We start from the raw sequence: 26997 nt of genomic DNA, 5'->3' as shown, positions 1-26997 counted from the left end.
CCTCCCGACACGGGCGTCACTTAGCCAGCCTGTAAGGGCTGGCGTAATGGTATTTGAGCTTCTGATGAGGTCACGCAGGAGGCGTTCCCCATAGTGAGACATGAAACGAATGCTATGAAAGAGAACTGCCCGGTGCAGTATTTTCATGCAATTTGAATAACACAAAGTTAGCTTGTTTTGCAAGACTTTAAAAAAACATGGTTGAGCAACACATGATGTATAGATCCCATATCTGATTTAAAAGCTCCAAGAGGTCACATGTAAGATATCAAATTTCCAACTTGTTGAACAATCCTTACCTTTAAAAATAATCTTATCTTCCCCTCCTGCTCTCTTGTTTTACATCTTTACACATCTCTGAGTGTTCCACATAAACCTTTTTTCTCTTCCTGGGAAATCACAGATGAGATGCACAGAAACACTTTGTGTACTTGAAATGACCTCCCACCTAAAAACATCTAAATATTACTTTATATTTCTCATCTCTTGTAGCTAATTAGATGTTGAGTATAGTGACTGCAGCTTTATTTATTTATTTTTATTTACATCTACTTCATGCATGCATCACAGGGGATGTAAAGGCTATGTGGGATGTCATTATGTTTGAGCAAGTGAAGCAACGCCAGGCTACAGCACACGAAAAATGACCTCATTCAGCAGTAATGCCAACAGTAATGCAGGTTTAATTACCTGTGAAGCGAACGTGCCGAAATGCTTTTCCAGATCGTTTCCGGCCTGCTTTAACCCCTCCTCGTGCCACACGTGAGAAAGGAGAACAGTGGAAATAATCCGAACCTGATTCTCTTGAAATTGTCGGATGCTCATGTGTAAGATGGCTTATGATTCTACATCAGGTGATTTTAAAGAGTTAGCTGAATTTCTTCATGCGCCACGTTGTTTGTGAAGTTTTATCATTTTAAAAATGAAATGCTTGGCAACACAAACTCAAGAGCATGCTGGGATATTTGTGCCCTTAGTGCTTCTTGTCTTTCTTCTGCTGTCATTGTCTAAAGAAGCAGAACAAAGAAATTCAAAGTTACTCAGAAACGATGGCTATGTTTATGGCTCATGTTTGATGTTCCAGCTGCTTTTTCCAACCTATTTTTTTCTCCATGTAGCATAACAAAGAGGGTCTTCTGAGCATGGCCAATGCAGGGCCAAACACCAACGGCTCGCAGTTCTTCATCACAACTGTCCCCACGCCTCACTTAGACGGAAAGCATGTCGTCTTTGGACAAGTGTTGAAAGGGATCGGAGTAGTGAAAATGCTGGAATGCATTGATACTACAGATGATGCCCCTGTGAAGGTAAATGAGTCTTTACTGACATTTACTATTTAACCAAGATAACACCTGCTCTTAGAAGATAATGATACCAATCTGCCCATTATTTTTCTTTCGAGTTAAGGGCAAAACACATTTGGTCTGTTAAGCTATCTTAAAGTTTCTGCTAACATCTGCTTTTGCAGCCATGTATCATAGCCGACTGTGGTGAGCATAAGGATGGGGACAGCTGGGGCGCTGCACCAAGTGATGGAACAGGAGATGCCCACCCAGACTTCCCCGAGGACTCCGACATCGACTTTAAAGATGTAAGTATCAGCGCTGTCTTTGATCTTCAAGGACTCGGGTTGGCAGATAACTGCTCTGCAAGGAGCACTGTGGCATTTTTTAAATATGCTTGTTTGCTGGCTCATCCAGAGCCATATGAGAATGTGGATTTAAAAAAAAAAAGCAATATCACAAATCCAGGTCATGTTTAGTCTGGTTAATAATGGAAGCAGGGGGAAAAGTGTTCCCTGTAATAATGAGTCAGATTATTACTGAGGTCATTGTTGTGCATGTTTTCAATTTTACTTTGAAATAAAATAGATTAGAAATTATGGAGGTTAGACTTTGTGTTTGTAATGTTAGTAATGTCTCCTTGTTCCCAGTGTCGGTCTGTGCTCGGAACACAGTGTTATTATAAGCAAGAGAAATGATGGCAAAAAGTGCAAAAATAAGATCAAAGGTTCCAGTTTCACTTTGGCCTGTGCTTCCTTTCAGGTGGACAAAGTTCTGTCTGTTGCTGAAGATGTGAAGAATATTGGAAACAACCTTTTTAAGTCTCAAGACTGGAAAGGTGCAGCCAAAAAATATAGTAAAGCTCTCAGGTAAGGTGGTTTTGGTTCACTTGCAGTCATTATCACCTTGACTTAAGGAGAAGTCACTTTGAAAAGATATTCCACAGGAATTAAATATTACTCCCAGTAACCCAGAGATGATTTTTATCTGTCAGGTGCTCTTTGAGGATCGTTGTGGTGTATGAGCCTGATTTTCAAACAAAGGAAACAGTAGCAAAGAATAATTCCAAAAGCTAACAAATGATCTTTTTATGTTCATAGGTACTTGGAGGTGGGTGGAGAACAAGTGGAAGAGGAGGCACAGAAGAAGCTGGAGCCCACAGCCCTTAGCTGCTATCTCAACACAGCAGCCTGCAAGCTGAAGATGCAGCTGTGGCAGGAAGCTCTGGACAGCTGCAATGAGGTGACATGAGCTGGAACAAAGCAGACTGAAGCAAATATCACAGATTTAACCGAGTGCTCCTGTGTGGCTGTTAGGGTTTACTGCTGGTGAACCTTTCAGGCTTCACATGCTAAGCTTATGTCCTCTCACCTCTGGAAAACGGTTTATATGATTAGGTTTGAAGATATCAATCAGTACACAGTTTCTGTTGCTGAAGGTAGCACCCACGAGTGCTTAGCCTGATTCTGTCTACAGAGACTAAAATCTGTCTACCAGCACCTTTAACAAACTTTGGGCACTTGTCATCAGTGTTGTTACAAAGAAAATAAAAGAATTTGTCAAACTGGTTATATATTCGTTTTAAATTGCATGCATTTTAGGAAAAAAGTGTCTATTTAGTCTCTTTGATGTTTTATTTCTGTCTACTTAAAAAAAATCATGTGGAAATCTTTTAGATTCTGTGAAATGTGACCTTAACATTTTATCAAATCATCCAAATAATCATTTTTCTTGTCTTACAGGCTCTAGAGCTGAGTGAAGGAAACACTAAGGCACTTTTCCGCAGGGCTCAGGCCTGGCAGGGGTTAAAGGAATATAACAAAGCCATGGTAATGTCTACAGAACAACCTCTTGTGTTAGAGACTGTACAACCCAGCAGCACAACATGTACACAGTGCTTTTTATATGTCAGTTATCTAGTAGATTCTCCTGTAAACAGTTACAGTTAAAAAATAAACGTGAAGTTTAGCATTTGGCAGTAACATTAAAAATATTTTAAATCAATTAGCAGAATTGATTTTAACTATTTATTATTGTGCTATCTACTGTACAATATAAAGCGCCTTGAGGCGACTTTTGTTGTGATTTGGCGCTATATAAATAAAATTGAATTGAATTGAATTGAATTAATTATTTTTTTGTGCTTCTAACTCGACAGTCTGATCTGAAGAAAGCTCAGGAAACTGCTCCAGAGGATAAAGGTAAGGTCTTCAGTGGGTTTGTTTTAACTAAAGTCTTGGTTTGATTTGTCCTCGTAGCATGGCTTTGATCACTAGTTGTTGATCAATGGTCATGGGAATTTGCATATTAGTGGTCAAGGATCTGACCTCACAGCCCACTGTCCATTCAGTGGTGCTAGTTTCAGTCATCATGCAATTCACTGTTTATAAGGTTGGCGAAACCTGCAGTCAGCTGAGTCTGAAGAAGAAACATTTCTCCCACTGAAAACGCTACGTCCAGATGAACAGAATCGACCTTTTGGGACACCAAGTTTATGTTTTATTTTTCAATATATATTCGTGTTATTCAAACTTAGGAAAGAGGCCATAGTCCTGCTGGGGAAAGACAGTAGTTTTCCCCCTAAAGTTTTCTGTTCCTCCTAATTGGACTTTATGCAGAAAATGAAAAAGTATGGTCCCCTGAAAGGTCAACTACAACACAGCAATGAATCAGTTTCTTTAATGGTTGGATTTTGCATAGCTAGTAGGAAAATAGGATGCTATAAGAGGGAGGAGGGAGTGTTCAAGGAACCACATCCTCACTATGTAAGTTTAAGTGTGCTGGGTGCACCAGGCTCGCCGCAAAACTGCAGCTATTTCCAGCTTTTTGACAGTGTTTCATAGCCCTTTTGATATGTTAAGCTTCAGTTCATTGGCTGCAGGCTAGAAGATAAGAGCTATCAGTGTGCTTCATGCTCTCTCTGTGCCTTTAGGAGCAGGCCGTCTTTTTAAGCAAAACTCACTAGCCAGAAAAAAAAAAAAAAAAAAAAAAAAAAAAAAACAGGCAAAAAGTGGATGTATGGGAACTAAAACTTGCTCTGAAAACTGGATATTTGAGGGGAAATGTTAATAGAAACTAGAAATGATCTATAAAATGTAAAATTTCTTCTTTTTCACAGCTATCACCAATGAATTGAAGAAAGTCCATCTTAAAATCCAGGAGGAGAAAGAGAGAGAGAAGAAAATCTATGCCAAAATGTTTGCCTAAACTGACTGACCTCATGATGCAATTGGCTGTCATTATTTACAGTGGAAGCTGTACCTACAGATAAGAAGTGTATCCAGGTGAAAATGTTCGGTATTTTCATTTCGTGGGTCCTTTCATGTTTTTACACCATGCACAATTCTTAATGTCTGTAACGAGGGAATAACTGCTGTAAGCCTTGACCTGCCTTTACTGTAATGAATATCGTGAACATCGATCTGATTGCACTGTGCTGGAAAACCAACTCATGTTGGTGGTTTGAAGATTAGCAAAGCAATTTTGTGTTTGTTATTCCATGGTAGGAAGTTTAAGAGCGCTCTTGGCTACAAGCAGGATATCCATTTGTATTTATTTATGGGGTTTTTTTTGTGTTTGTTTTTTTAAACAGAGGCCAATAAAACAAAAGGGACAACCATCAAGTTTCTTTATTAGTACTGGGACATTATCATAATATATACAATACTGTATATACCACCAGTAGTGCTGATATGAACCTGAGGTGATCATATATATATATATACACACTATTACAATTGGTCAAGTACTTCTTAAAAACAAAACACTTTAAAATGCCTCCAAAGCAGCAAAAACTGCAAATTCTGACTTCAGTTTTACACGGCCCTGCAAAATGATTTCTCCAATATCAAGTTTTTAAACATCCTTTGTCCTTTTTAGTACCCTCAAATAACTACATAGTTACTTGAGCTCTATATACTCAGGCACATTTTCCATACTCAAGTAATCTTTCAACACAAAAAGTAGAAAAACACCCAAGATGGTCACATTCCATTGTAGGCTGGTCCGCCACCACCCTCAGGCACAACCCAGTTGATGTTCTGGCTCGGGTCCTTGATGTCACAGGTCTTACAGTGGACACAGTTCTGAGCATTAATCTGCAACCTCATCCCATCACCTGTGTCCAGGGGAACATACTCGTACACACCTGAGTGTTTGTGGGTGAGAGAGAGTAAACGAGTTAGAAAACAGATCCAGAAGAAAAGCTGTTTGAATGACGTAATGACATGTTATCTCTATGTGAGACACTTTTTATATTAAATCTTTACATGGATACTGAGGAGTTCTTCCTTTTATAGTTTCCATTTTTTATAGTTTTATGGTTGCTGCACTGATAGTTTTCTATCTGTCTAGGTGCTTGCTTTTACCCCTCTGACAGCATGTTTGGGATTACTGTCATCCTGAATAAAGAAGCCGTTGTTACATTCTTTCCAGATGGTGGATCAAAATCTGACAGTACATGTCTGCATTCATAATTTCATCAGTTTTGACAGGATCCCCAAATGTGACAGATGGCTGTAGACACTGTTGTACTCTCTCCTGACCTCCCCTGTATATATTGACAATCATTAAGACCAGCTGCCACTGATTTTTCAGTCCAGTGTTTGTGTAATCCAGCATCTTTCAGCCTTGTCTTCTGCTAAGGCTTCATCAAACAGTCCATCGATCAACTAAAGGACCAGATGTGTCTTTCAGGTATGCATATTATTTCCTATTTCTTAACACTAGAACTGCTTTAGCTAGAACAGACCCCCTTGCATTTTAAAAATCTTGTAAAAGTTGAAATAAAACACCAACACTTAAATTTTATGACTTTTCCTAAAATGTGTCCATTCAGTGAATGCGATGAGGTCAATTATAAAATATTTTATGGGCAATGACTAGTTCAGTATGTTTTTACAGTGAGTCTGTTTTTATGCCTTTTTTAATTTAGCCCAAGTAAGACCAGCCATTATCCATTATGCTAGGTATTGTAGCAGCTGGATAACGTAGTGTCTTGGGTTTGGGAGTGGGAGTTTGATTCCCGCCTGGGGGTGTCTGTATCCAGTAGTCCTAGATCCCCCACCCGACCCCAGAAATGAGTGAGATAAATGTGAGGAACCAGTGCTACTGCCAGGGGGAGCCAAGACAACAGGTCAAAGGGGGGAGATATCGTCACCCCAAATGCGATAGAAGAAAGTGTTGAGTGTGGGAGTAACTGATCTACACTACAGCGGCAGCCTACAGCATACATCATTTGGACTGGAGAAGTGTAGTTGGATGATAGCAAAGAGCACACTATTTGGCATTTAAAGAAGCTGGAACAAGCAATGCCAGATAGTCTGGACACACTAAGAGCTATCTACAGCTACACTTTTTTTTTTTTCTTGGTATAAGAAATATCCTATTTCAAAACTGGTTCTTTGCTAAGTTCATCCCTTGAGTTATACACGAATGACTCATAGGTCAGTGTAAAGTTGCTTTCTGAAAATAGTCAAGTCACTATGTCTGCTTCAGGTATTTCTTTTAATGGTTGCCCCACCTGCAGGCAAAATCTCTTAATGTTGTGGGGTTTTATTTTCACAAGTTTAAAAAGATTTATAATTTATTAAATGTAGGAAGGACCATTAGCTAAAATTGGTTATTTTTTTCACTCGTTAAAATAATGTTTTGTTTCTACCACAAAGGTTAACAAGATGAAATAATGCGAGTAAAAGTTGATAGTTTAATCAGGTTTTCAGCAGGAAATCTAATTTTCCCCATCTCCTAGTTACATTACTGCTCCCTGCTTTAATTTTAATAGCACATAGACCTAACTATTACCAAACCCTATAAAGCCCAGTGACAGACTCCAGCCCCACTTCTACTCTGAACGAAGTGGAAGATGATGGATGGATAGATGACAAAGACCAAAGGTGCACACAGTGATGGCAAAGTTGTAGATTTTTTAAAAACCATATTCCTAATGCCTGCTTGCAAAATTAGTTAGACTAATCATGGTTAATGAGTGTTTGTGCCCAGATGAATGTAGGCTGTGGTAAATATAATTATTTAATAATTTCAGCCTCCAAACAACAGCCTGAAACTGGTAATGATGAGTGCAGGGCAAACCCTAACAGTGCTTCTGCAACTACATTTTAAATTTTAAACATGTAGCAGGTTCTAGATTTTGTGGCCTTATTATATGGAACAGTGTAAGGCTGACTGATTATACTCCACAAAAACAACAAACACACACATCTTGTCAACCTCTAGGATAGTTTATAGGCTCTAAGGTTGGGAGCAAGTAATAGATTTAAGCTGTGTTAGTTTTCTGCAGCTTTTCACCAGCCAACCTTGGTATTCCCAAAACTATTAAAAAAAATTTGGACCTTGCTGACCTAAAGCTGCACTGTGTACAGGGGTATTAATGTAACTGCTGGCCTTTCATATCCAGTCTCCCCTGCTCTTTAGGGCTTGCGTCTGTGGGTCTCAACTTGTGCTGCATTTTGCTTCTCGTAGACTTCACATCATTAAGTTTCAGTTTCCAGAGAATTCAAATGGAGCCACAGTCTGAGAGACAGAATAATGAGTTTAGCTTCACTTAAAGAGAGATAAACACAGAACCTGAGCCTGTCTGCCTGGCTTAATAAACAAACTCACTTATACCCTAAACCTGCTGATAATAATGTCATTACATTTGTTGTGAGATTTGGTTTTAAACGGAGGTTGAAGCTTTTAAAAACAAGAAAATGTTACTCATTACCACAGAGATACCCAGGAATGCTGGTCTCAACTCTCTCTCTTTTTTAAAAAAATACTTAACTTGCTTGCAACTTTGCCTGGTGTGCAAACAAAACCTAGGGCACCTATAGAAAGTCTGTCAGTTTTTGCAAATGACCTTAAAATATTTTTGGGGAAGAAAAAGAAAATCAGGATACAAGATTTTTGACAGCTGCCTTTTTCCACATGTAGCACACAGAAGGAATTGGTAAACCTGGGTGTTTTTTTTTTTTTAACTTCCTGTGGTTAAGGTGTGGAAGTTTCCTGGAAAGAAATTGTAAGAAGCAGCAAACAAGAGGACATCATATTAGCTGCTACTTTTGCACATCACCGCAATGTGATATCACACAGGCATTCAGCTAATATCTGAGCTTACTGCACCCAACATTTATGCCATTAAAGCCTGCATATGTCAAAATAGCTTAAGTTCTCAATAAGACATTAACCCATCAGAACATCTTCAATGAGCCTTGGAATTGAATGTACAACTCTCGGGAACTATATTGGAGTGATGTACTACTAGACTTTACTTCATTTGTTGTTTTAATCATTGCGGGTAGTGCTTCATAATTCACTGGTCCAAAATCTCCTAAAGGTATTCAACTGTGTTCAAGATCTATTGAGTAGGATGCTCACAGGAATAGTCACATCATTTTCAGACTAGTAAAACCAGGATAGAGATGTTTCACTTTAAGACAAAGGTGATAAATTGAGAACAATGTTTTATTGATTAGGAGAGACTCCTTGGAGGGTAAAAGAGGGGCCTGAATCTCTTCTTTAGAGGTCAAGGTCTCCACTGTTAATAATTCAAAGAAAGAGGTTATGGTGGGGCTGGAGCTTATGCCTGCATAAGTCAAGTGAAAGGCAGGACTCAAACTGGGCTGTTTGTTAGCCTGTGGCACGGCTAATCATCATCTTTGAATTAATGTAACAGGAGCGAAACCTGGAGCACTCAACGAAAACTTACAGGAGAACATTAAGACTCTCAAAAGCCCCCAACCAACCTGGATGTTTAAATCTAGTGAGGTAACAATGCTAACTAGTACATGTGTGCTCCATGTTTGGCGAAACAACTACTCATAACTGGTTTAAGAGAACACTAAATGAGAGCAATTCTGATAAAGCACTGACCATTTAACATATCAAAGAACTAAATCATTGCTGGTTCCAGTTTTCAGGTACAAGTGTTTGGTTTGCTTTTCTGAACAGAGTGAATGTCAAGGTGACTTATGTTTAAACTACAAGGATTAGATTATGTAACTCTGCCCTCTAAGCGCATTGCTTCTGTGTTACTAATGTTAACGTGCCCTGTTTAATTTGATGTGGATATGTATGCAAGAACTCAGTTTTCACCTTCACTTACTTTACTATGTGGAAAACATGTTGCAATTCTCTTTAGGGACTGTAGTGGCATTACCTGCGGGGCAGAAACGTTGCTCGGGTCCATCATAAATACCCAAGTTCCTGGCGACCGGGATGCTGTCATCTTTTAAGGTAAGATGTGGGGGCTGGTCCCCCTCATGGTTGGTCCCACTCAACGCCACAGAGGAGAGCAGGTCAAAGCTTATCTTGCCATCAGGCTTGGGGTACTCAATCGGTGTACATTCCTTAGCTGGTTTCAGCTGGTTTGCATCAGTACCTGAGAAAGATGTTGCAGAGTTGGTCACAAAATGCTGATTTATCCACTAGGATAAGATAACCTCAGACCTCAGGTAAAGACAAACCACTTTGCTGTTTCTGTCGGTCTGCAGCAACAAACTTGAACACAGTGGAAAACCTACAATAGTCCACTTTGCAATCTTTGCACATTAAGTCAAGGTCACTGGCAGACTTTTTCTTATTTTCAATGTTTACACATGTAGGCTTTTTTAGAATTAACACCATAAATAGTTGCAATAAAAAATTGCAGAAAACAGAAAATTACACTTCAGCATGAATCCATTTCCCCCCCATTTTTCTACCTCTTTTTTTTTTTTTTTTGCCTCATTATCGCAAATATCAAACAAGACACTTGTTATCAAATGTTTTCTTTATCCACAACAAATCCTCCTCGTCCCATGATAAATGCAGTTTTGCTACTAAGAATTCTGTTGAGGACATAAGAGTGTCTGTACAGCCTGGTAAAGAGTTAAAGTAGGGCTGCAGCCACCGATTATTTTAGTGATCAAGTAATCGATCAATCACATAATTGGATAGGAAATACTTTTGTCTTATTAATGAGCAATATTAAATACTCAAAAGAGAAAAAACACAGGTCTTTCTAAATGAACTGCTCATTGGTTTTCTATTTTAGAAATTGCAATGTTTTAAAAATGTAAAACATTGCACTGCCTCTCACCCTATGGTAGCTGGGATGGGCTCCAGCTCCACCGACTAGAATAAGTGGAAGAGAATGAATGGATGGATGGAAAAAATATATAAATACTCTCAAGTACTCTCTAATGAGGTAGATTTGTTGTGTGTTCATGTTCAGTTTTTGTGCTTTGTGCTTGTAAGTGTGAAGAAGACAAGCGAAGAGTGAGTTTGTCTTTACGCCTTTAAAGGAGAATTTAGTATCTAAAATGAAGAAAAGCGAGCATATCTGAAGTTTGCCCCGTGCTTTGATGCAAAGTTTCTGTGCTGCTGAAAAGAGATCTTATAAATGTTTAGAACGCTCACGTTTTCATGGTGACAATGATGCGCTACAAAGCCATGTGTTAATCGAAGCATCTAAGCAAAAAATGTGTTGGGAATTTTTTATTATCAAATTACTCGATGAATTGCTGCAGCCCTAAAATAAAGAATATGCTCTGCAGTACTCACCACAGTGTTTTAAGGTCCAAGGCTCTTTTCCTCTAAAGATCCAATAGAAAATGCCAGTGTAGATCATACCACCGTAGAGGCCAAAGTAATTGTGGAATGATGGCCTAATATTTCTTACTGCGTACAGCTCCTTCCACACCCAAGAATTCTTCAGGTTCTCAGCATACTCGGGTACATGAAGCCCTAATGGGGAGAAATAATAAAATAGAATTGATAATTAACAACAAAAAATTTAAGGACTTTAGGCTGAATGAACATGAACAAAACAATGTTAAACCAAACCCTTACATGTACATCTGCAACCATCTCAACAGGGCACTACCATTAGGTGCAAAAAAGCAATTTCAGGGTTCATACGCCTTTTTCAGGGTAAAATTCAAGCACCTTTTAAGCATTTTCAAGGTCCCTTTTCAAGCTTTTCCAGCACATTTACCACCCCGCCAAAAAAAAAAGAAGAAAAAAAAAAAAAAAGAATGCATGTTTCAATTCATATCACCTCAGTAAGACCATGTGAAAATTAAAACAAATCATCCTAGGTGAACTTCAACACCTTTATTCCCCTTTTGTTAAGACAGAAAAACGCACCACACAAAAATACTGCAAAAGAAAACGGTCGCCTTATATGCATCCATTTCACTTCACATATGGATCATTTTAGTTCAGCTGCGTGTCTTTCCTTTTGTTATATTTCTTTAAGAGTTCAAAATGTGTTAATTACATAAATAAAATGTAATTTTCTCTGTAGCACTTCATGGATTTCATAAGCAACACACCTTAGTTGTTCACACAAAGCATAAAGATAAAAAACAATATATACAGTGTTATCTTCATCCTAGATGTCAAAAAGTATTTGTGGCTCCCAGTGTTTTCGTTTGCGTGGAAACCAGGTCCAAATGGCTCTTTGGGTATTAAAGGTTGCTGTTGAAGTCCTAGGTTAACTTCAACGCCTTTGTTCCCCTTTTGTTAAGACATAGAAAAACACAAAAATACTGCAAAAGGAAACGGTCGCCTTATATGCATATAGTGTATAAACTCAAAATGCACATTTCACTTAAGAATTAAGATGTGAAAATGTGAACAAATCAACTTGTTAGAGATATTCATCTCCTGTTGAAAAATAACAAAAAAGAAATAAGTCTTCTCATCAGATATTGATGCTTCTTTCCTGTATGACACAAAAAATAGGAGACAGATGTTTGTTTGTTTTTTAAGTTAATTCCCAATAAAACTTTTTTCTCTTAGTGTCCCACAGGTCTCAGTGTGAGCTTGAAGCCATTTATAATGTTTAAGTAGTTTAATGTGTAGGTGCTGACGATAAACACATTTTGAATGAAAGCCAGGGAACTTTGGTAGCACAGAAACAAGTGGCTATTCTTTGTGACCATATGGATCAGTCCCTCATATTACCATTATGTCACCCAAAGGCACCAAGTTAATACTTTAAAAAGCTGCAGCAATACACACAAATATAAACAGTACTTGGTGACAACTTTGCTCATAGCCTAGCTTTTTGGTCGTTTTTGACAACTTTTGATTTGGCCTCTATATTTTACCTTTAAAAACTATTTATCTTGCCTGTTTTCTTCTTGTTTTGACAATTGATCTAATCAGACAAAATTTAAAATACAAGTAGAAAAAAGTTATATTTTTGACTGTGAAAACCACAAACATGTTTAACGAATCATTTTCATAACTTGAAATCCAAATAGAAATTGTACATTTTTAAAAATATGCACGAGTTTTGCAAACAACAAAGTTATATGGTACTATTTACCTAAAAATGCAACCAAGGCTCAGACGTTTTTTATATATCAATTTAAAACTATTTACAGAACAATCAGGTGTTCTGCATCAAATAAGAAGGCACACAAATTATTTATGCAACTCCAAACAAATAGTTTGTGTCCACTATAAGACAGAGGAGAACAGCACAGGGATAAACCCTGCAGGTCTGACAGCATGTGTGTCACTCCTGTTTTCCATGTGGAGACAGCGTTTACACTGCAATCTGCCTTTGGTGGCTTTTTTGCAGCAACTGTGACATTCACTACTAGAACTGACACACAAAACAAAATAACAACTACACTACACACTAACTACACAAGACAACACACTAAGTTGAGACTCCAAACATGCTAAACGTCACAAATCTATCACCTATCAAAACTCGCTCTCTCTTTCTTTCGCTCACTTGCCGGTGTCACTCCTAAAACTTCCCCCTCTTCCTAAACAACCAAATGCCACATTTTACCATATCATTTTTTGATTGGTAGACACGGTACATTTTTCCACCAATAGGGAAGGAGTGTTTTTTCTTTTCTTTTTCTATAGCGCTAGCATAGAAATGCCGTTTTTACTGTTTATTCAGAAAAAAACATTGCGTGTATTTTTTTATGGTAACTCTGGTTTTACGTGGCCAATCAACACAATTCAAAAACTGGTATATAGTGTCAATGGAAAATTGTACTGAGTAGTCAGTATAAGCTTTTAGTGATATAAGTTTATTGATGATAGAACACTGCATGATGATCTTTTCCTTGCTTAGAACTGATTGTTCTTTATAAAACGTGTTCTGATATTTCTATCTGAGTCTTCCCACAGCGATAGTAAGAAGTTGAACAAGCAGTTCTGACCACCCCCCCCACACACACACCCGAACAAATGTATTCATTTTTCTTGTGTATAAATAAAGACAAGTGCAAGAACAGAGCGCACATCACAGGGCCCCCACTCTGGTGTGAGCGTTCTGTGACTGCCCTTGCAAGTAAAAACTGCAGCGTGTGTGTCTTCACTCTTAGACTCTCAGCTGAAGAAGTGTCATTTAGAATAAATCTCTTGACATATAGTTTGAAGTCTACACTTTTCGTTCGACATCTCTAGGTCCGTCAACCCCAGAGGGTTAATCAGAAAGCCTTAAGTTAGCTAGTTATGTAACGGGCTAATGTTTAAAGCTTTCACTTGAGTAAAGTAACTCATATTCCTGCTACTGCTAAGTAATGTTAGCTAAGTTCACAGCATATTCCATAAATCTCCATGCCATAACTAACTGTATAATAGCTCTGCCGTATTGCATCACACTCATTTTAATCATTTCTCCAGCAAGTTTGATAGCTAGCAAAATAATAATCATAATTTTAAAAAACAGCATGTGTAACGTACACGTACTGGAAAATTATTTACTAGGACTAACCTATCATGCGACTGGAGAGCGCAAACTCCGCCACTGTCATTTTCCATCAAACACTCATTAAAACAGCAACCTCCAGGTATGTTAGCGCACTCATCCCCGACTGTTAGGGGGAGGGGTGGGGTCACACATTCAAACAGACAGAGGTGCAAGGCAACCCAGGCGGAGAAATTTTGCTTTTACATTTTTTTCCTCTATCTGATAAGAAAACTATTCAGTCAGATAGTTATTTGTGGTGAATGAAACACAGTTACACTTTCAAGCACTTTTAAGCACCACGTCTGAAATTCAAGCACTTTTCAAACTTTGAAAAGACAATATTAAAATTCAAGCGTTTTCAAGGATTTCAAGCACCCGTACGAACCCTGCAATTTGGTTAACTAACCATTTAAAAAATGTCTCCTTTCCAGCGTATAAGATTTGAAACATAACCTTTATTAACTGAGTAAGCACTATGCTCACGAGATCCATTTTGTTGCCTAAGCAAAGGTTTTGTGTAGGCAAGTGTATATTATTTCCTTTTTGGTTAGGTTGAACCTGTGATAAATCGTTGTCAATGAATTCTGTCCTTTCTGAAAGTGAGTCATGATCCTTGAAGCTGCTTACACTTGACATTTTTATTGATACTGCAGTTCCCTGATTGATGCACCTTCAGTTTGAGCACAAAGATGATGCCCCCTTAGGAAAGAAGTTTTCTCATGGTGTATTGAAAACTCATAAGCCTTTATTGCCTGACCTTTTCAGCCTTTCAGAACTGCTACCTGCCATTCAATCTTGTGTAACCCAGGTTTGTAGGGCTTCTCTTTAATGCTATGTTATCTTCTTTATGTGGTTTCAGAATTTGATTTAGAGAGCTAGAATCCTCAACATCCCATGACTGAGTAAATGTAATACATACAGGTACTGTAGCTACCATGATCATTGCTAGGTCTCAAACTCTGTACCTGCTGTCTCCGAGTCCAGAGTCTCTGCTGTGAGTTTGGGGAAAATGGCTTCAGCAGCCAGCATGCCACTCTTCATTGCTGTGTGGGTGCCTTTGATCTTTGGCACATTCATGAAACCGGGGCTGCAGCCGATCAGCAGTCCTCCAGGGAAAGTCAACTTTGGGACGGACTGAAAAGAAACAGGAAGTAGTTCATGCTTAACTTTCTTCTGTTCTACTTTTAAGTAAACTTTTAATTGGATTTTTTGAATTTGGCCATTTAATCAGATGTAACCTGGGAAAATGTGTCACTATGTCTAAACACATTTCTGGCCCATGACAAAGTAAGACTTAATTAATATTCAGGCATCTATTTATGTAAAACCCCCTCAGGGATGAGCAAAGGCCCCAGCTTTCCTGTCTATGTGAATGAGGAGTGGCTGAGCAGTCATATATTTTTTATTTATTTTTTTCTGCCATATAAAAACCCCAGGTGATCACTTTTGCTGTACATATGGATTAGAGCAGTGTTAACTTTTCACCTTGTTCATAGGGCTGTTCGATATAACGATATATATCGGATGACGATATAAAAACGTCTATCGTTTCCTATTACGCTATCGTTTGTTTCGTGGTGTCGTAAAATAAACTGTTTACAGCAATATTTTTTCATCGTTTTGATGGTCACTGTAGTGGCTATATTAATTTCTTAAAGTTCTGTCTTTCTCTTATATTTAATATAACCACACTACGGACGGACAAGCACCTGTTTTTACGTGTTGTCGTGGCGTCGCTCCGATGTCCGCTTGTTTGTTTTCCACGTAAACCTTTCACAATAAAGCTCAAGATCCTGTTGAGACTTTTCAAAATAAACTGAATCACGTGAAAGAGTATGCAGAGAGTTTACGGATGAGAAGCAAAAAAGAGTCGTCAGGTGCTAAAAAATAAACCTTAGACTCAAACTTTGAAAGAAAACGGTGGCCGTTACAACTTATGTCTAAAAATGTAGTTTCATGCATCGGTTTAAACACTCGACTCCAGGTAAAGGACGCCCAGCTGGAAACACTTCACGCAAGTTGAGTTGCCCGAGATTCACAGAAAATGTTAAATTTTTGTGATTTATATCGTTGTCAGGACGATAAATGTCTTATATTGGGATATGAGATTTTGGTCATATCGCACAGCCCTACTTGTTCAGCACTTGTACAAGTAGAATGTAATGCTTGGTCAATATAGTAATGTTGAACATTTTTTACCTCTTTCTTTAACCACATTAAGCACAACTGGTCCGCACACAGTTAAGGCAGTTACCAAGGGTAACAACTTAGCCATCTAGTGTTTATGTTAAAAGCCAGAGGGAGCCATGGAAAATGGACAAAAGAGCTGCATGTGGCTCAAAACCCCTGCCCCATGGAAAACAAATGACAATTATTACTAGTTAAAAAGCTGTGTTTGAGAGTCTGAACTGTTTAGCCTTCACTTTTGTTATGAGAATGGTAGCAATACTATTCTACTTTTGTCCTCTCCATCTCTGATTGCTCAAGTGATATTACCTAATCTCTTTTCAGACCTTTTATTATTAAAATACACTAATACTAACATTCAAATTGACCAGGAAGGAATCATAAAGAGAAAAATCAAGACAACCACTTTACAGACTCATAAATGCAAATGCTTTACACAATTAATAACCAAACACAGAATATTGCTGCAGTACAGCATAATAAACCTAATCAATTGTTTGTTGTTGTTTGCTGTTAATATGGAGTTAACAACTTTAATTTGTTTACTCTTGATTGCTCATGACTTTAATTAATGAACTAAAACAGTCCTTAGAGTAAACCTAAGTTGTGATGTACATCTTGTGATGTGCTGTACTCATTCTTTGGACATTCATAATAATTCACTACCGAAGGTGAAATTTGCATTAAATCACAAATACTTTGTTCACTCAGACAAATGTGAGCATTTTTTTTTGAATGACACAATTACGCAGAGTACAAACATACCTGAAATCCTCCCTCATTCAGGGCCCTGGCTCCATATGCAATCCTCTGGCCTCCCTCCAGCGTGGGAGCTACGAAGGGATGGTGCTTCCAGCGTTGGAACTCTCTGAATGGGCTCAGGTAAGGATTGGTGTAGTCTAAACCAACCTGACGTGAGAGAAATTGTAACTTCAACTGATTGAGCGGAAAAAAACAAACAAAACAATCATTGAAGACAAATTCAGGCTGAAAACATTTTCTGCCACCAATCAGTGCCTGCCAGTTCATTTCAACTTAAAATAGAGACCCTACTTATTTTTGTACCTGTTCAGATCACTCTGAACTTTATACTGAACTTTTTTGAAAGTTCCAGAGTGAAACTATGGGACGAAGTTTTTTGGGTATGAAAGCTCACAGTGGACGTTGAAGCAGAAAATACTAGGACTTCTAATGTCCATCACAAGGTCACCTTGTATTGAGTTGTCTGAAAAAGGATGAGGGTAAAGATTAAAGCGTGGCAAATATGGAAACAGACTCCTCTGTGCTTGATGTGTGGCCACATTCACTGACTGCACATGAAAGGCATTGGTCATAGATGTGAAACCTGCCTGGCATTTATGGCAGTAGTTCCGAATATCCAGTTAACGACTCAAAATGGCATCACGCAATCAGGACAAAATATGAGATCAGCCTCAAGCGAAACTGTGTGCGTGTCTTTTGGTGGTAAAATGAAATGCAAAATGAACTCAATTAATGACCAGTGGAGAGCTTCATAATCCAGTCTGACAGAGCTGGAGAAAATTTGCAAAAAACCAAAACCCAGAGATATCAGCTGTCTCGGTGCATGTGTGCAGAAGCTGTGATCACATCAGGGTTGCTTTGAGACCCTTTTTTTTTTTCTTCTTAGTTTATTGCTAGAAGCATGTGCAATTTAAATTTCAAATTATCTCTACATCAGATACAGTACACACACATAATATGTAATCCTACAACAAATATGATCTAGTTGGAAGAATGAATGTTGAGAATGAATTGCTTTTATTTATTCATACTCTACAGACTGAATAATAAAAACTAATAATGTGAAATGCCAAAGCCTTTATTGAAGAGCTCAAACAATATCCTGAGATTTTTTTACTGCATGGAACATCCAGCTATCATGTATGAATTGGTAAAATGTGCACAAAACCACTCACAACAAAGCCCAAGGCCACTAGAGGCTCTCCTTCATTTAGATGATACAGAAAGGATCCTCCATATGTGTTTCGGTCCAGGGGCCAACCCACAGAATGCTCCACTCTGCCTGGCCTCCACTTCTTCTCATCAATCATCCACAGCTTACGACAAAAGACACAAAAACAAAGACAAATGAGACGTTACAAAGCGTGACGTATCTTTACTATATTATTCCTTTAGTATTACAGTGCCATATTATAACCTTTAGTAACTCTGCATAACTCAAAGTTGAAAATGGTAATTATTTATCTTATCCTAGGCCTTGGTAAAGAGCCTCAGTTCAACCATTTTCTGTTTTAGCACCTCTTCCTTTAAACCCAACTGTCATCATCCTCCTGTCAGTTTGTCTTTGTAAGTCATAGCTAAGGAGGCCTAGCCCAGCTTGTTATTGTCAGGGACTGATTGTATCCTAGACCAGCGGTCCCCAACCTTTTTTGCGCCACGGACCGGTTTATGCCCGACAATATTTTCACGGACCGGCAATGAGGTGTCGCGGATGAATACAACAAAATAAAACTAGTGCCGGTACCGAAAAAAAGAAGATTTATTCATAACACACGTGAAAAGACCCAGGAAAACCGAGTTAACGATAAAAACGATAACAAAATAACGTTGAAAACCGATAAAAACTCTGAAAACCATACATTTCACACCTGAGCCTCAACTCTCGCGGCCCGGTACCAAACGACTCACGGACCGGTACCGGTCCGAGGCCCGGGGGTTGGGGACCGCTGTCCTAGACTATCGACCTCTCCTCAATATGGCAGTCATACTTCTAGGCTGATGGACAGACTCACCATTCACTCATGTAAGCACACACATCAAACAACTCATTGCATTTTCCTTTGTAAATAAACCAGTTAAACCCCAATAAACTTGAGTGGACTCCCTCTTTTGTTGCAAGCTGAAGCCACCTATAACAATGGCTTTACTCTGATTGACAGTTTCTCGAAAACAGAAGGTTTGTGGCTAGAGCCAGTGCTGTGATCCTGTGATGACCATATTACCAGAATCATAAACAGACAAGAATAGAAAAAAAAGAGTCTGAAACTGAGCATTTAGAGCAGGGGTGCCCAATCCCAGTCCTCGAGAGCTACAATCCTGCAGCTTTTAGATGCATCCCTACTCCAACACAGCTGAATCAAATGGTTTGATTACCTCTTCAGCGTGCCATCAAGTTTGGCAAAGGCCTGATAACAAGCCATTCATTTGATTCAGGTGTGTCGGAACAAGGATGCATCTAAAAGCTGCAGGACGGTAGCTCTCGAGGACTGGGATTGGGCACCCCTGATTTAGAGCAACCACAAGCCCGAAGAAGCCTGAAGCTTATAGTGACTTCTTATTTATGCTTATAGAACCACAATGTCATCCAGTCTTGAAATACTAAACTGATAAAGACAGTGTATGGTATTTACCTCCTTCAGGCCAATGGCATAGGTTTGGGGTTCACAGTTTTCACGCAGGTTGAATTTCTTGTACAGCTGCTTGGCTAAGTGGCCGTGACAGCCCTCACCAAACAACGTGACTTTAGCATGGAGCTCCATTCCCCTCTCAAAAATATCCTGATGCAAAAGAGGAGGAGGATTCATAGATGAAAGACAAGTAACTGAATATATTACAGAGAATAGTTAGGTTGTCCTGGTGACAAACACTGAATTGCTTTTTATGTAGACACTAATGATGCAGAATGGGGGGGAAAAAACCCTTGAAATAGATCAAACCCTACACTCTCAGAGCCAAATAAGATTTTCTACATGAACCGTATGAAACACAAAAACAACATATATAATGCGCTATACTGTTTTGTACATCTTTTTCCCCAAGTATAAAGAAAGAAACTGCATATTTTTATGCCTGATGGTTCTGTTTGTTTTATATAGCCTTAACATAAAGACCTGATAAACCAAAGCTATTCATGTGTAGATTACCAGAAACCCCCTAATGGTTCTAATTTTCATTAAGCTAACACACCAAAGACAACAGTGGAACAGTATTATTAGATGAACTTTTCACAGAACATTACCTTTGGTGATCCATCCTTGGCAATGCCTACGTCATTGGTGGCGATTCCTTTTACACTTCCATCTTCATGAAATAAAACCTTAACATAACAGAGTTAACAATAAACACTTTACACACTGAGAGAGTACTAACCACTGCATGTTCAATTAAATGAGATGGTTGAAAACTGGATGTCTATACATTCATAATTCTGTAAATTCCTACCATCTTTAAGCCTATCATGTAAAGTAAGACATACAAGGTTTGTGATGTCAGTCTCTTATTATTCTTTTATAACTCGTAAAACCAGACCAGTAGTGTAAGCAATAATAGGAAGTTTTAAGCTTGATAACCTAATAGAAGCCAAACAAACAATTTCAAGAGTATAAAAAAAGATCAGCAAGCTGCTCAGCAAGCTTCGTAAATATCCTACCACTGGTAACTCAGATACTGTGTCTCGTGGACAAGACATCAATCACAAAAAGTTTTGCATGCCAATGACATACAGTGCATCAATGAAAAATCAAAGATCATCTCACCTCAGCTGCAGCATAACCAGGGTACAGCTCAACACCAACCTCCTCAGCCTGTTCCCCCAGCCAGCGCACAAGGTTCCCCATCCTGACAATATAGTTACCATGATTTTGCATGGGCAGGCCTATGAACGGTAAGAAAAGTCATTCACAGACTAAGTGAACACCTTGGATTCTCCAGAGTTTTATCAACAAGCTGAATTACTGGTTTTAAGAGAGTCTTTGGACTTGACAATCTCAGTCCAAAATTAAAAAAACAAAACAAAAACAAACATATCAAGTGTAAACCTCTGTGTCTTTTTGTTAAGATATTTTGGTCAAAATCCATTTTAAGACCCTTTAAAATTAACCTTTAACCTTTAGACAGCAAACGGGCTGGCTAATACCATTAGCGTTTCAACCAGTCTACTGTGTCAGCTAGACTTTTGGAATTTTAATTTCACACCTTATATTTATAGTGCAATTTTCTTTTAGGCAAGTTTGCTCATGCACCTCGTGAGCCTAGCATGAAACTTTCTAAAGTGAAGTGCCCTAAAAACATTTAAAACACTTCTAAACTGGCAGAGTTCAGAAGTATAGTTTATTATACTTTCGAAGGTCTTTTATTACATTTACTGTAAAAGGACATGTAGACAACCTGAAACAAGCATAAGATTTGGAATGATATAATGTGGTTGTTAAGTGATGAAGTATGAACCCTGCTTCAGGGTCCAAACTACTCTGCGTTTATTAAGGCAGTTGTGTTTTTAACATGTTTTAATGGTTTGTATCTTGTTCTATTTAATCTAAAAGCCCCTTTAAAAAAGTCAGCGATCACTGTCGGTGTCTTTCAGTTTTATTACCAATATTCATTGGCAGCACATTTTAAAGCTCAGTTTTTAACACCTTACCATGTAACTACAGCCCAGCCCATGCAGCAGTATATTAATGACTAACCTTTGATTGTATTGTGGATGGATTATCTCAGTTGTTCTCCTGACTGAAGTTTGGTCCATTTACAGCATCCTGTCCTGAAATTATGTTTGTCCCTAACCATCGGGAACCCTCATGTTATCTTTTATCAAGTAAAAAAAGTTGGCACTCACTCTTCAGCGTCACTGTGTTTATATTACGTTTTATTTTTTTCCGAAATCTCTCAGTCAGAACATGGTATATCATGTTTAGGTGGAAACAAGCGAGCTAACTTCCTGCTAACTTCTAACTCTGTCAAATTTAATAAGTTCTGTTTTCATGGATGCCTGGATGATAAATTTAATTGTTACACCTGGTAAAGCAGCAATGCTGATCATTTTATTAAAGACGAAAGAATTTAGACAGTTTGTAACTCTCAGTGGTGATGCAGTGTTTGTTTGACTTTGGGACCTGAAGTGGAGTTTGGACCCGGAAACAGCTTATGACGTCAGACTTAAAGACCGGATACTTGATTAAAAAATATTTTTACATTTTTATATGAAGCAGCATGTAAACAACAAACAAACAGAAAATAAACAAAAAACATAAAGAATTTATGAACATAATTATATACACAAATATACAATTAATGAATGAGTCTGTTTTTGACTACACAAATATTTTTGGTCAAAATAGTGTAATCAAGAAGGTCCCACAATTTACCAATTCGTGCAATTCCGATTTCTGCCTTAAACCACGTTACCCTAACCAAAATATCTTTGTGTCAGTACTATATTGAGACATACAGCATAAGACAGTATTATAACATTTTTATTAAAAATTAATACGTGCGGCTTTTACCTGGCATCATAGGAACAGGGATTCTGTATTTCTCTGTTAAAATGCTGAACACATCTTCAGTCACCGGCGTGTTCAATGGTGCCTATAGTACAAAAGCTATTATTGATGGTTTGACTTCCAAAGGATTTATAGTCATTAACAATATATTAAAACAATAATTATAACACTTTCTAAGTTTTAAAAAATTACATTCTTATACCTATACTGTACTGTAACATACCAAACATTTTTTCAAGCTTCACAGAATTGTACAAATTCGGTTTCTGCCTCATAAACTGTATTTTCCAGTATTCCATGTATTTCTATGTTTGCACATTTAATAAGCTGCTGCATATATTTCCTGTTTTCCTAGAAAAATATAAAGAAATAAGTGGTGGCTCCCAACACATGCACAGTACTGTATGTGATAGTATGTACTAGGGCTGGGCGATATGACCCAAAATTCATATCTCGATATTTTTTAGCTGGATGGCGCTATAAGATATATATCTCGATATTTTTTTAAAGCCATAAAGTAAGAACAAAAAGAGTTCTTAGTCAAAGCTGTGTCCCAGATGTCACACAGGCACTTTTATTAACATACAGCATAGATGTACATGAAAAAAACTGCTCAAAAATAAATTATGAGCATTTATTAAATAATAATGCTCCATAAATAAAACTATGTTGTTTTGTGCATAACAAAGAGCTCACAATTGTGCAGTCAAAATGTAAACTAAAAGACGCCGAGCATAATAAAAAAGACAGATTTCACAGCTGCTCTGTTCCCAACTTCTACTGCGTGACTGACAGCCTGGAGTTTGAAATCCGCTTTGTAACCATGTCTCCGAACAGGTGCCATTTATGGTCCTTATACACACACAATACGGTAATATTACGTTGAAGCACAGTACGTATCACTCCGCGAGGCTCCTCGGTAGCCGTAATGCTCCGACAATCCATCATGCGGTGCAGCTCCGTAGCTTACCAAAGTTGTACTAAAACATTTTTTCACAGATTGCTGAGCGCTGTGTATCACATAAAATCAGTTCGCGGACATCAAGCACAACCAGAATATATACAAAAGGCGTGCAGTCAACTTTTGAGAGAATGAAAGGATTCTAGGCTGTGCAGCCCCTCTGGGCTGCATGGCGTTAGCGTGGTTAGCTCATTAACACGTTGAAGCCTTAAAGCCCCACGCACGGGGCGATGCGCAGTAACTCATTAACGGAGATTTGCCGTGTCCATCTTGTCGCTGCCTGCAGGTGAAGCGATAGGGGAGGAGGGGGAGTTGTGTTCAGTTAAGGAGAGGCGAGGTCGAGTAACGTTGTGTAAAGACAAAAGTGGACGAAAGAGAGGCAAACTTGTGGCTCCACAACTATAATTATAACGTAACATAGACTATATCGATATAAAGGATATTGTCACATCTTATATCTCGTATAAAAATATATCGATATTTTTAAAAAACTCGATATATCGCCCAGCCCTAGTATGTACAGTATGTTGCCTTTTTAAATACAGCGTTCTGTACATGCAGTCATGTCACATGTTTTACACAATGTACAAAAACATCTACACATCAATCAAATGTTTTTTAAGTCACTTACCCCGCGCTCCTTCCAATCAGGAATGAGCTCAGTAAGGGCACTGGGCTCCAGACAGGCTCCTGACAGAGTGTGTGCTCCAATCTGAGGGGCTTTCTCCACAAGGCACACTCGCAGCTCCTTCTCATGTTTGTTGGCTAGCTGTTTCAGACGAATAGCTGCTGCAAGACCAGCAGGACCTCCACCAACTATCACCACATCTGCCTCATCTGCAAACCTCTCCATTTCAACACCTGCAAAAAGACCATTAAGTATAGAAGAGATACTCAGGGAATCAGACATGTGGAAGAGAACGCCACTCAGTACTTAGCTAGTTTTAAATATCTAGAATGAAAATAGCAGCTCTGTGTTCCCAGATGCTCTTACTTTGGTTAAAGCCAAAGTAATGCAACCGCAAACCAAAAATTGAGAATTTATGGTATCAATGTAGCTATAGAAAACACTTAAAGTGAAATAAACAACAAAACTATTTACTGAATGGCAATAAATGAACACAGTGAACTTTAAATTGGAAATGATATTAGAACAACGATCAGACTTCACAAAAAACAAAAATAGTTTTATTGTTTTATTCATGCTTAAGAGCTGACAAGCATGAAAGAATGCAGTTCAACCTTCCTAGCATACCAAATCCACACTGAAATTGCTCTTTGGGTATACTCAGTTTGATTTCTTTTTATTACGGCTGCATGCAGTTGACTTTGTGCACTCAGCACCAGATTCCAATGATTCCTCAAATACAGCTGCCTCTGTAAAAATTGCTAATTAACAGATATACAAATACAGTGTGCCACGAAATCCATTAAATCATTAACCTAACTGAAGTCTGCCAAAACTGCTTTTCAAATGTGTGTCAGAAAGACTGAGTGCAAGAGGCGTGATGAAATACTGAGAGAAACTGATGACAATAACAGCCCCTTTTCACTACCTGCGGTTTCAATAACAATTGAGTACCACCTAATAGAAAAGTCTAAAAGTTGAGTCGAGTCAAGCCAATCCGATTCCAGTAGGTACTAGTAGAAAAGGGCTATTAAAAAGCAAAAAAACACTTTTAAAACTGATTGTCGATGTGGAAACACACTAGGAGAAAAAGCTGAAAATGGATTTTCACAAGTATGTATGCAGTTTAATTTGAAAGCTGTACAAAAGATTTCTACCCAGTATTTTAGTCTTTATCTGCATCAAAGGTAGGATGAGGGTACAGTGGATTGAATGTATTGAATGCATGGATTTAAAATAATGACTTATCAGGAGCATATAACTCAATAGCATTTAGCCTGGGGGTTGGGGGCAGGCACAATTCTGTGACTCTTGCAAAAACCAGACTCCATGCAGAGGGCAGAAGGTGTTTAATTTTTTAAAAATAATTTTCTAACTAAGTAATTAATCAGATGATTCTAATTAACTTGTAACAAAGTTGCTTACCTTCCCATCTTGGATCTTTATCTCGAGGATGGATGGTGTAGTGTGTGGTAATGCGGGGTGTTGACACTGTAGAGCATGCCCTTCTGTGTAGTGTTGTGTAGAGCTGAGGGGTAGCATGCTCTGTCTTTATTTTCTGTAATAACCTGACACATCTGCGGGCTGCAAGACAGAAAACAGCTGCCAGTCAAGACCAGTTTCAGCTGGTGGTAACGTGAACAAAAATACTGATCTAATTTGCCTGCTTTCAGCCTGTGTGGGTTAAAAAAGATAAGAGAGAAATTAAACGACTTTCAACCAGCACAAACAGTTAAAGCCTATGGGTTTAGGCAAGTTCATAAGTCCTCTTATGTAGTGATAGGACTTGTGAAACAAAACACGTCAACAATTAGATCATTAAGTAATTGCCCTGCGCAGCTGCTGCACTTCTAAGTGCCAGGCTCGCAGAGCTACTCTTTAACTACTGCAAAGATAAGCCCGTGACTGCGATTTATCATCGGTCTCCCGTTAATAAATAGCTTGTTAAGTTTCAAAACAATGAGGGGACCTTAAAATAAGTACGTAAATCTCTGAAAAGTCGTAACAGTGTATGTATCTTAGGCTTAGGACGCATTTCAACTGACCTATATACTAGTTCAACTTTAACCTACTTATTAGCTTTACGCTAACACAGGAGAGGGTGCTAGGCTGTTTGGGCTAATGCTAAGCTTAGCATTTGTAAAAAGAATTGCTAAACGCATTTAACAACAAGGAAAATATATTCATGACTTAATTACTTACTAAATGCTAGAGTAAAAAATGCTGGTGAAGTCCAACAGCGGTACCTAACGTCAAACAGTGCAAGCTCGAAATGTGTTAGCTAACCGGCTATTAGCTGACGTACCTTGACATGAGTATCTGCTAGCTGGAAACATTGTGTGTCTGCCAGTGCAAACTCACAAGCAGACAGCGGGTTGTCTTTTGAAAAGAATACAGCCTGAAGAGAAGCTATTATGTCCTTACTTTGCTGCCAGTGTAAAAGCTTATGAAACCCGCACACCTGCTACGCGAACTACCAGTGAGGTATGTAGCTTACAAAAGCGCTCTCATAACACTGATACATTCAGGAGCATCAAAAGCTGCGCTGCTCTTGCAGCGGCGCCGCTAACTCAAGACAGCTACAACTGCGCAAGTCGCCCTCTGTCAGAGCAGTGTTATGAGATTGTGTGAGTGTGAGTCAGGCATTATTTAAAGGTGTGCCCTCAGGCCAATGTCCAGCTGGTTTAGTTTTTACTGGCAGGTACGTGTTATTGTATTTTGCACAACTCTGTTGCTTGTGAAGCTCGCACACAAGAATTTCACTCGCATGTACTGTACCAGTGTACCTGCACATGTGACGTGACAATAAAAGTGATTTGATTTGATTTGATCTTTTTCAGCCAAGTTTAGCCAGTGTGAATTTTCAGAACACATGACCATTTGATTCCAGTTTGGACAAATGGCTTACCTTCTGTCTTAGGTTTGATTGACAGGTGTAGAAATGTCCTGATGACACTGCAAACTCCCAT

The 26997-nt window shown here is 38.5% G+C and overlaps 2 protein-coding genes across 3 annotated transcripts in view; one reads left to right on the top strand and one right to left on the bottom strand.

The window, feature by feature from the left end:
• Positions 1 to 4902, top strand: part of ppid (peptidylprolyl isomerase D) — a 6724-nt gene extending 1822 nt beyond the window's left edge. Inside the window, exons 4-10 of the mRNA XM_031758958.2 lie at positions 1119 to 1307; positions 1469 to 1591; positions 2046 to 2152; positions 2384 to 2525; positions 3026 to 3112; positions 3442 to 3484; positions 4402 to 4902. Of these exons, the coding sequence (XP_031614818.1) occupies positions 1119 to 1307; positions 1469 to 1591; positions 2046 to 2152; positions 2384 to 2525; positions 3026 to 3112; positions 3442 to 3484; positions 4402 to 4490 (780 nt within the window). The 3' untranslated portion in view covers positions 4491 to 4902. The remainder of the gene's footprint in view (positions 1 to 1118; positions 1308 to 1468; positions 1592 to 2045; positions 2153 to 2383; positions 2526 to 3025; positions 3113 to 3441; positions 3485 to 4401) is intronic.
• etfdh (electron transfer flavoprotein dehydrogenase) lies at positions 4898 to 26997 on the bottom strand. Of its 2 annotated transcripts, none has more exons than XM_039621094.1 (13): positions 26937 to 26997; positions 25454 to 25612; positions 24032 to 24261; positions 22443 to 22524; positions 20697 to 20815; positions 20180 to 20257; positions 19572 to 19718; positions 18117 to 18257; positions 16945 to 17088; positions 14958 to 15126; positions 10827 to 11009; positions 9442 to 9663; positions 4898 to 5430 (listed from the first exon to the last, which is right to left on the bottom strand). In XM_039621094.1, exons 1-13 carry the CDS (start codon positions 26995 to 26997, stop codon positions 5267 to 5269), a joined length of 1899 nt encoding a protein of 632 aa, XP_039477028.1. In that variant the 3' UTR covers positions 4898 to 5266. The 2 variants fall into 2 exon arrangements, with proteins under 2 accessions (XP_039477028.1, XP_031614808.1); XM_031758948.2 differs by lacking the exon at positions 26937 to 26997 and adding an exon at positions 26334 to 26647.

This window comes from Oreochromis aureus, linkage group 2, assembly GCF_013358895.1.
Source record: "Oreochromis aureus strain Israel breed Guangdong linkage group 2, ZZ_aureus, whole genome shotgun sequence".
Taxonomy (NCBI): domain Eukaryota; kingdom Metazoa; phylum Chordata; class Actinopteri; order Cichliformes; family Cichlidae; genus Oreochromis; species Oreochromis aureus.
Note: the sequence above shows the minus strand (reverse complement) of the source record. Positions and strands in the feature narration are given on the sequence as shown.

Coding starts and splice junctions, on each gene's coding strand:
- etfdh (XM_039621094.1), bottom strand. CDS start 26,997: ATGGGAGTTTGCAGTGTCATCAGGACATTTCTACACCTGTCAATCAAA. Junction 22,525..24,031: donor CTGATTGGAAGGAGCGCGGG/GTAAGTGACTTA, acceptor TTTGTACTATAG/GCACCATTGAACACGCCGGT. Junction 9,664..10,826: donor TTGGACCTTAAAACACTGTG/GTGAGTACTGCA, acceptor CATCTTTCTCAG/GTACTGATGCAAACCAGCTG.